The sequence below is a fragment of the Odontesthes bonariensis genome, chromosome 19, assembly GCF_027942865.1.
Source record: "Odontesthes bonariensis isolate fOdoBon6 chromosome 19, fOdoBon6.hap1, whole genome shotgun sequence".
Lineage (NCBI taxonomy): Eukaryota > Metazoa > Chordata > Actinopteri > Atheriniformes > Atherinopsidae > Odontesthes > Odontesthes bonariensis.
In genome coordinates this window covers 19507406-19517294 of record NC_134524.1, presented here as the reverse complement: position 1 = coordinate 19517294, position 9889 = coordinate 19507406, and the positions used below count along the sequence as shown (strand labels likewise).

General features: G+C 42.2%; 1 protein-coding gene across 2 annotated transcripts in view; it reads left to right on the top strand.

The window, feature by feature from the left end:
• LOC142368902 (F-box/WD repeat-containing protein 7-like) overlaps positions 1-9889 on the top strand; it is a 43537-nt gene that overhangs the window by 1239 nt on the left and 32409 nt on the right. For both annotated transcript variants that reach the window (XM_075451109.1, XM_075451108.1), the window contains exon 2: positions 1436-1979. In XM_075451109.1, the coding sequence (XP_075307224.1) occupies positions 1488-1979 (492 nt within the window). In that variant the 5' untranslated portion in view covers positions 1436-1487. The remainder of the gene's footprint in view (positions 1-1435; positions 1980-9889) is intronic.

Genomic DNA, 9889 nt, shown 5'->3' with positions numbered 1-9889 from the left:
GACAGCAGTCAGAACGCTCTCACTTTGGAGAATCAGAATAGATTCCTCACTGCTGAGCCAAGTCAAACCAGTGTTAAGACCTGGAAGAACAGAGGAGCGAATTATTGCCATCCAAAACAACCCAAACCTCTGTGTTGCAGGGTTTTTGTTTCACCCATTCGCTTTTGCATCAGTCAATTATTTTATACTAAAGAACGTCCACGCTGCGGCACAATCTGCGGTCTGGGTGTTGAGATGAGTGTGCAGTTCTGTGGCGCAAAACCAACAATGTCACAGGAACTCAGTTCGTGTAACTGCGTGACAAAGAGCAAAAACGTTTTGAGGTTTGAATAGTTTTAGATTGTTAAAAGTCCCGCTTTTTGTTGTCCCTGGACCGAGCAGCTACGAGCTCGGCTCGCGTGTCAGAATCTCCCAGATTCTCCAGCCTGAGGGTGCTCCGACTGCGGTCTGAAAACTCACAAGTTCTCCACACGACCTCACTTGAACGACCCAAACTATTCCTTCAATCAACAAGGAGCGTGATTTCTATCTTTAGAACAGCACGCAGCTTTTCACAATGTTTCCTTTAGGTGACGCACCCATTGCAATTTTACCAACTATTGAGGTTGATGGTGTCGCAGGATCCTCGTAAGTCATAAATCATTAGCCTCCCAGTTGTTTGCCTCAGTAGAGACTGTTGTAATAAACCTCGTGCCTTTGCTAGCTGTGATAGAAAGGTGTCAGGCCTAAAAGGGCTTCCCAGGTGACTGCATCTGGAGCTGAAAACCAGTCGTGGGACAATGAAAGATGTCGCCAAATCTGATAAATCATCCGCTCTTTCCATCACGGGGACGGTGTGTGTGCATTGTTTAGCTTTGGAACATATGGCGGCAGAACGTGTGGGATGATGGCGAGCCTGCTGAGGCGGTGTTAAACAGGACAATGTGCTGCTGGGAAAGCTTGGGTCACTCTGGTGCACACGCCAACTTTCAATGGGGACGCTGCTCTCTGTGCTACAAGAGGGACCACGTTTAAGATTATTTTTGTGTCAAAAATACACATTTACAAACCACAGCGTCTCCCACGGAGGCTTTGACACTGACTGTAAAACATGTTTACAAAAAGAGAGTAAAATTGCTAGTTTTTTTATTTTTATACGACGACCTTGTTACATTACAGGACACATTTGAGAGCCATTTTTCAATGGGTCAGAACTGTTCTGGCAGAATGTGGGGCACTTATCCAATAGGTTATAGACTCTCAGCATAGAGCTCTTTGGGGAAATTAGCTGGCTGCATGCAAAAAAAAAAAAGATTCATATTAAATATGGTTACTACCTGAGAATCCTTATTAGTGACTTGATAGTTCATTGAAGTCTAGTGTTTCCACAAGGGAACAATTCTGAATAGATGGTTGTTATTGATGGTTTTGTTAATAATGTCTCGTGTCTCTTCAGGATGCTTCTGTGCTGGTTGAAAAAATAAAGAGGTAACCGGAGTGGAGAAAAGATGGAGGGAGGAGGACTTTGGAAAAGGAAAGAGGGGGAAGATGAGAGGACGCTGGAGCAGGAAGAAAGAAGAAGAGGAGAGGATGACAAATCCCTTAGAACTAAATCAAACAGGAGAGTAGACGAGGAGGAAGAGATAGAAATGATGAAGGCTACCTCGAGAGGCAAAGTCCAAAGGGACCTGATCGATGAACACACGCCCATCTCAGCCGCCTCCTTTTCCTTCCTCTCCTCATCTGTGTGCCAAGGGAGAGAAGGATGCGAGGAGGAAGATGAGGTCAGAGTCTCCATAGTAACCATCGAGGATGAGTCCTGTCCATCGGAGCCCTTTGGCACCGCCCACCTCCAATCAGCCAATCACGCTGTGAGAACAGAGGATGAGGGAGGAGAGGAAGCGAAGAAGGAGAAGGAGGAAGAAAACGGAGAGGGAAGAGTGGAGGAAGAGGAGGAGGGTGCAGATGTGACGTCACCTTCAGCTCACCTGCAACACCAGGTAGGACTCCCCTGATGATAATAACCAGAAATAACACAAATACATAGGAAGTGTGTGTCATGTTTCGTAATACTTTGAGGTAAACACAGTAAAACAGCAAAGGAAGAGAATAACGTTACAATATTACTCATGTCCTGACTTAGAGTCAGAATAACTGAGTTTAACTGGAACCTAATTAATTGAATAATTGACCCTGTAGCACACACAGTAGTTAATGGATGATTCTGGTTCATTTTAACTTCCTTATTTCCCTTCAAAAAGTCCATTTTGGATCTATCAGTCATGCTTATTTTGCTCTCTCCACCTCCGCTGTGGAAATACTTGGAAATGAATAGTCAGCAAAAACTGGATGCCAGACTCACCAGTTTCGTTCAAGTTTCCATCTGCTGCAGGGAAGATGTCAAGTTCCACCCCCCTCAGGTCATGTCGACATTACGTAAGAGAAAATATAACTCGTACAACCATCTGGTGTTGAAATGTGTTTTTTCTTAGACTTATTGTTGGTGATACAGAGGTAGGCCGTGACATACTTCAATGCTTAGGCTATACTTTAGTAAGACTCCATTATCGGCACCATTATCGGCTCTTTACAGTTTTAAGTACATTTTTCTGATGAGAGTTTTACATTTGTTGTTTTTTTTTTGTAATTTTACTTCATTGCTTTATTATCATTTAAACTACTTCTGGAGTCGGCCAGCAGGTGGCGACAGTCCACAGTTTATCTCACAGAAACAACCTCGACACCTGGCCATGCCTTGTGTGGTCTGTACACACACACACACACACACACACACACACACACACACACACACACACACACACCCTAATGTTGTTGGGGTTTGTGTTTCAGGTGCCATTGTGTCTCCCGTCTTGTTGAGTTCATAAACAAACTAAATGTCAAAATGGCTTCATCTGTGTGGGTGTGTGGGTGTGCAGCAGGCTGACTGTGTTAGAAAGTGTGTGCCATTCTTTATATCTTAACAATGCAAAGTCTTAAAGGGTTAAAAAGGGAAAGTGTGCAAAAACTCGGCTTCAGTCTGTTATAATTGGCTTTGTTCTTAGACATTATGTATTCATATTCTGTATTTTACTAAATAATCTATGTTCCTAGTTTGTACTTTTCCACTTAACTCGCATAAAGGCAATGTATTTCCAAGACTTTAAGATGACGTAGCGGGATGAAATAACTGGGTCAGATAAAGCGTCTCTATTAGGACAGATAGGTCTGGGACAGTAGCTACACGCCTAAAACAACACTCACACACACATTGTTTATCACATCCAAAGAACATGACGAAGATGGTGGATGGGCTGCTCATATCACTAGCAAATGTCCAATTATACTTTGTTGAGTGTTGGTACAACCTCTGCGAGATAAAGGTGAACATAAATATGAAATGTTTCTGGATATCGGGGCTCGGTCACTCCGAGTCCAGCGCTGCTATACTTCACATGTGACCACCAATAAATACTTTCTTTAACTTAAGATTTCTCCAGCTTGTTCTTGGGCTTCCAATGAAAAAATTGTGCTAAAAAGTCTGAGCCTCACGGGCATTAAGACTTCTTTTTTTCTTCTAATAATTCATTTTTTTGAAAGCACACTGTGACATTAAAGAGTTTGGACACACCCACCCATTCATCTTAAGAGCGTGGGTGTATGCAGACTCTTAACTTGTACTTTGCATTATGGCTGAGCACATTCATCCATTCATCTGCTCTCATTGCTTGCTCATTGGTGATGTGTTTATTTCTGCGGCTCTTGATCCCTCACCAAGTGGCATAATTAAAAGCCTTCTTCAGAGAAGATGTGGAGAACTTGCCTCAGGCCTCTTATTAAGGCAGCACGAACGGCTGTTCAGGTATCTGTAGCACATTTCACTCTGTCGGAGTATGAGTTGCTTTTTTGAAAGCTTAAACACGCTCAAGAACTCATAAAAAAAATAAAATAAATCAAGTCCAGCCCAGGGAATACAAAAAAAATCCATATTTTATGGGTCTTTTGCATCAGTGGGGCACAGTGGCTCAATAACATCACCTATTGTGGTAGCTTCTACACTACATTTCATGGAAAATGTATGAAAGTCAGTACATGCATATAAACAAGCTTGACCATCAAATACCTTCTAAGTAAACAATAAAACCTTAAACTCAATTCTAAAATATCATTAATAAGGTTCTAAAAATCATTCATTGATCGAAAGGATACGACTTTAGGTGAAAGCTTCAGTATTAAGAAATATTTTTAACCCGACTTCCTCAATTCTGAAACCAGTATCAAATATCACTCCCAGGTTTTTTTACATGTGGCTTCACATTCACACTCAGATCCATATAGGTAGCACCGCCGCCACCACTGGGTCCAAAGATCATTAGTTCAGTTTTCTTCTCATCGAAATCAAAAAAAGTTCACGAGGATTTAAGTTTTAATCTCAGAAACATACAGTGGTTTTAGTGAGGAAAAGAGGCAGGTAAAGCTGAGTGTCATCAGCGTAACTATGAAATGAGACGCTATATTTCTTTGGATTGGAGCCATGGGAGAGTAGAGGTTACAAATGTATAAAAAAAATGATTATAACTTACACATTTGTTAAAAATGAAAGGATAGATAGGAATAGAAATTAATGTATAAACACATCTTGTCAGTTTTAGTGCAAAGTCACTGCATCTCAGTCTGGATACATCGGATAAATATCAGCCGCTGATATAAACCAAGTATTTGTACTAAGATACCAAGGCAGTCTCAAAGGCTTAAAAAGAAATAATGAATGGGAGGTTCGGGGCCTTTGTGTTAGCATTTAAGAAAACCACAAATTTTCTGTTGTTTGGTTAAAGCCTGTGCAAGAAATGCACCGTTTGCCTCTGAAGTTGTTTCAGCCAAAAATGTGTCCCTAAATCTGACTAATAGCCCTTATTTATTTATTTATTTATTTATTTTCCCTGGCAACAATTGTTACGTGAAGCTGTTTTTGAATTGACTTCTGGCATTAAAAATACTCTTCAACGTGACTCGCCTGAACTTGCGAAACCCTGCTTTAAATCACTCAAAGTACATTGGACAGTTTTAAGAGCTTGTTGTAGCCGATGGAGAGCCTGGTTAAGTGTGGGTGCGGAGCGATATATCACAGTATCAGCAGCACAAAAAATGAGATTTGGTAATTGGCTAATTATTGGCTCCAAAGGCCCCCTGAGTCTGTCATTGCATGTCTTTTTTCTTTTTCCTCTGATCTCTTTATCGAAATCACCAAACACTCCGGGAAGTGTTCAGATGGGGTGAAATCATGGAGACGAGCTACAAAACTTTGCATTCTTGGCAATGTCTTAACGGAACAACATGTCCTTGAGTAATGTTTTTAGGTCTTTGTAAATCTGTCACTAGCGAAAACCACAACCACCCGAGGCAGCGGAGAAGAGTTACTGATCATCAACTAATCAGCAGGTATCTTGTCGCGCTTACGACCACAAACTGGTTGTGATGGGCGGCTCGGTCATACCTTCTAACCCTCGGATTTCAGAAATAGAAAGGCAACGCACTCAGTCGATGCGTGTAGGACTGTGCAGCAGTCAGCATTCCTCGGATTCCTCTCACAATTGTGGGATCATGGGATATGAAATCTGTCCCCGCTGGGACTGTTATCTTAGCCCATAGACATCCCAATAAGCATGATGTGAAACCTGATGAGCAGTTCTGGAGTTTTCCCTGTGATCGCCAGAGGCCACCTTGCGTTTTTTATTAAATTGAAAGCACACGAAAGCAGATTTTCAAGGATCAGATTAGGCGATGGACTGAGCGTGTGCGTCTGTGTCTGTATGTGTGGGGACCTATCTAAGGAGTGAAGGAATTTAGACTTCTCAGCATTGATGTTAAGGGTACATTTAGGATCAGGTTTATGTTGGGGTTTGGCATTTAGGTGGGATGCTAAAGGAGCTCAAAGGTGCGCTATGTCAGAGAGGGTCCTCATTAATATAGTCGATAAATGTGTTTGAGTGTGTGCGACTGAAAGAAAAACTGGGGCACTAATCTGGTGAGAAAGGTTTCTAATCTAAGAGCTTTTTTTTTTTTCTGGATTACTACACATAAAGGAGATTAACACACACACACACACAAAGAGGTATTAGATGAATACTGTCTAATGCTCTGTTTAGAGAGTTTATCTTTGTTTCAGATCAGTTTAGTGCGTGCGTGTGTTCACAAAGTCAGTCCATTTGTTAATTCATTCCTACGTTACACTCTCAGAGACACATGACACACACACATACACACAGACATCATACTAGGATCAGATGACCGGTGTGAATAGAAGCACATTAGAGCTGCAATGGCATTTCTGGTATGCGAAAACACACTTTTCTTCTCATTCCCTCTGACGGTATCCTATCTGAGGCGTCTCGTTTGAACTCTGCGTTTGTGGAAGTCAGGAGGAAGGACGAAGCCAATCGTGTCACGGTTTGTTTTTCCTGTCAGACGAGGTCACGCTTTTATGTCCACGTTAAAGAGCAGGAAGTGTCCATTTTCAAGTCCCGGTCATGGTCTCGCGCAGAGAAACAGCTGTGGCAAAAGTTTACCGACAGTTTCGGGTCATAAATGTGGCTCGGGAGCTTACCACAGCGACAGAAGAGACTGTGGGTTGACTGTGACTGGTTGTCGCAGTCTTCCTCTCTGAGGAATCGCATCATATTCATAGGTTTCATGGAAAACTCTCTGCTGCCCATCACAAATAGGCGGAGGGAAAAGACACCCCTCACAACTGCAGAAATTTTAAACATAACAGAACTTTTTGTGGTTAGGTAAGACATGATGCGAATAGTATGCTGGCAAATAAGGGCCGCTGATGACTTGTCTTGATATCAGTGTGTACGTGTCTATTTTAATTTATTCGTAATGTTTTTGAACAAATGGCAAGTAACATACAGGTGAACAGGTAAGAGTATGGAGCAGCAACTCTTAGGAGCACGCGCTCATCTGTATTAGGAATTGAGGATCAACAGCTTTCCCGCCTGCGACCTTCCGGAGGAATGCCGACGTGTTTTACGTCAGATATTCTCATCCCTCTGGAACATCTCTGGAACAACTTTCAGAGCTGCATCGGATGCGTAAAAGTGAATTTATTAGTCAGGTTTCCATTCATAAGCAAAGAAATCTGAAGCGATCTTTTGAAAAAACAAAAAAAAAGGTGGTGGATGAATGTTTCCATTGACTGGTTTTAAAACAAGGCAGTGTAGTGTCACCGGAGTTTAACAGGAAACAAACCTCAGGGGGAAAAATAACAACAACAGTAGTATTGGATATTCACCAGATGAAAATGGAGAGGGCTCCTCCTCAGGAACAAGTTTAATCTCTCTGATCTAAGGTATTTTATGCCGTCTGTGAAGTTATTGGTCTGTAACGTGTGTTTAGTCTGTCGGCTCAGGCCGGAAACAGCCGACGAGTCACTTGGTTTTAACCTTTGCAGGTCAGGCGTGATTCAAGAGGTTGTTTCCATTTACCTCATTGGGCATCAAAACATCTTTGAAACAGGCAAAAACGTTGCGTATTAGTGTTACTATGTTGTTTCTAATCACTTTTTAATTATTATTTTTTTTAATTAAAGGGATATCTTCTAAATTCTCATCAAAAACTGCAACGGAAACCAGGCAAATGGTATCAATCACTGCCACCTCTACAGTTATCATGGCCTGTTAGAATGACCCTCCACTGGCAGGGTTTTCAATGCCCAGCTGAAGCACAGCAGAGAGGGAGGGGGAGGGGGAGGGGGAGGGGTCAACAAGTAACTTTACTCCTTATTATCAAGCTAAAACTAAGGGTAAAAAGTTTTTCTTTACAGCAATCGAGCTGCAGTAGCACTAATGTAAACGTGTGGGAGGGTGGGTTAGGTTATTGTTTTGGAATGCAGCGGGCTCAGCTGTGAAAGGCCTTAATGTAACAGTAATGCAGAGGTTATTACAGTCTAGTTGTAAGGATCAAAGATCTGTCTAATTTTAAGTCGGCCTGATAAGGTAAATCAGGGTTTTTACCGCTTGAGTGAATTCCAGTAAAGATCAGTTATTGGTGTAAAGCGGTCTTTGAAGCATATAAAGCAATTATTGTACATTTAATGACTTTTATGTTTTGTCTTACAGTGTCTCTATTATTGCATGGCAGCTCATTCCCACCACAGCAGATCCTTAATTGATCGTTTTCAGATAAATGTGTAAATCTATTTCCCAATCCCTTTGTCCAGCGCTGTGGTTTATTTGCAAAAGGCAGCCCTCTTTGATCTCTTTCATCTTCTACAGTTCAGATTGGTGTGTCAGAGGTTTTTCCCTATTGTGCTCGTTTCCTGATGTCTTTTCTCGTGCACATTCCCTCCGTTTGAATCTCTTTCTTTAGCTCATACACACCTTAACACACCCTCATACCATCTCAATGTGTGTGCGCATGAGGTCACATTCCAGCGTCGGGCGGCATTCCAGCCAGTCAGGTCCAGCGCACCAATCCAGCAGAGTCAGCGCACTTCACACACATACGTTCAGAGACACATTCTTTGGGCTGCAGTAGCATTCCTGAGGTCTTCTGCTTGTCAGCAGGACGGTGATCTGAACCTACGACCTTCCGGTTACAGTCTGGTCTCTACAGCGAGCAGACTCTGCCACCGAAAAAACAACTTTGTTCTTTCACCTATTAAGATCTTTTTGTGCGTCTCCTTGGAGAGCCTAATGAGCATGAGCATACATGTCATACACGATGTCTTTTTCAACTTACCTGAGTCGACAAACGTTTGGAGTTTCCAGAAGCCCCTCAAGCTGTAGGAAGTTGTGTTTGAAACAACTGATATTTAACAGTCAACTTAGGTGTTAATGGGCCAAGTTTACGTGCTTAACTGAGAATCTTGAATCAGGCATACCTTGCAAGCCTTTACATTTAAAACGAGATAAAGTATTGCCTTTATATATCTGGCACATCTCTGCATTCTTTCTCCTCTGTCCATCTTATCTATTACAGGTTTTAGTCAACCGACACTTGCATCCTTACTCTTCCCGGACACTTCAGTGAGTCGTGGTGGATCCTGGGGCGCATTAACAGCTTGGGGATGTTTCAGCCCCATGATATTGATTCTTATGCCCCGTTTACACGATAGGAAGACGCAGATATTTTCCTGCGGTTTGGCCTCTCATTTACACCAAAACGCCGTTTTTAATCACAGAAAACGATTATTTCTAAAACCTCCGGCCAAAGTGGAGATTTCTGATAACACCGGTTATGTGTTGCCGTGTCAACTGGGAGAAACGGCGTTTTAGGTTCTTAAATGTCACATTATGTGCCAGAAAATGCTTAACGTCATGCGAGCGCCTTATGTTTACAGTTTGTTTGGCTACTGATCAGGATTATCATGGATGATGTTAAAGTTCTACTAATTTTTACGTTTGTGCAAACGATTCTGGCCTTATTGCATTTGCGATGGTTGTAGTGGCTGGGGAACCACCCCAAACCTGCTCGCACAGTTCAAAATAGAGGAGCACCACTCTTCCGTGGCCGCTCCTGCGTCCAGTATCCACTGACTGTCTATATTTCCCTCTTATTGCCTTCAGTTTTGTTGTGATATTTGCTCGCGTTGTTGGTGTCGATTCTGAGGATTTTGATTGGCTTGCATGGCTTTATTCCTTTCCCTACACTGCCGCCAATAGGTTTGGCATAGTTATTATGGCGCTTGACGGCGTATTTATGCGGGTTGATGTAAATGACAAGTTTTTTGAAAACGATGCTGTGTGCACGATGTTATTATTGAAAACGGAGGGGGGGAAATATTAGTTTCTCTAAATACCCGGCTATGTGTAAATGTGGCCTCAAATAGCACACAGACCCAAATATGGGGAACACTTTCAATTCCTCTTTGCATTAAAGATGCTGTCAGTTTGTTTTCAGTTGACATGAA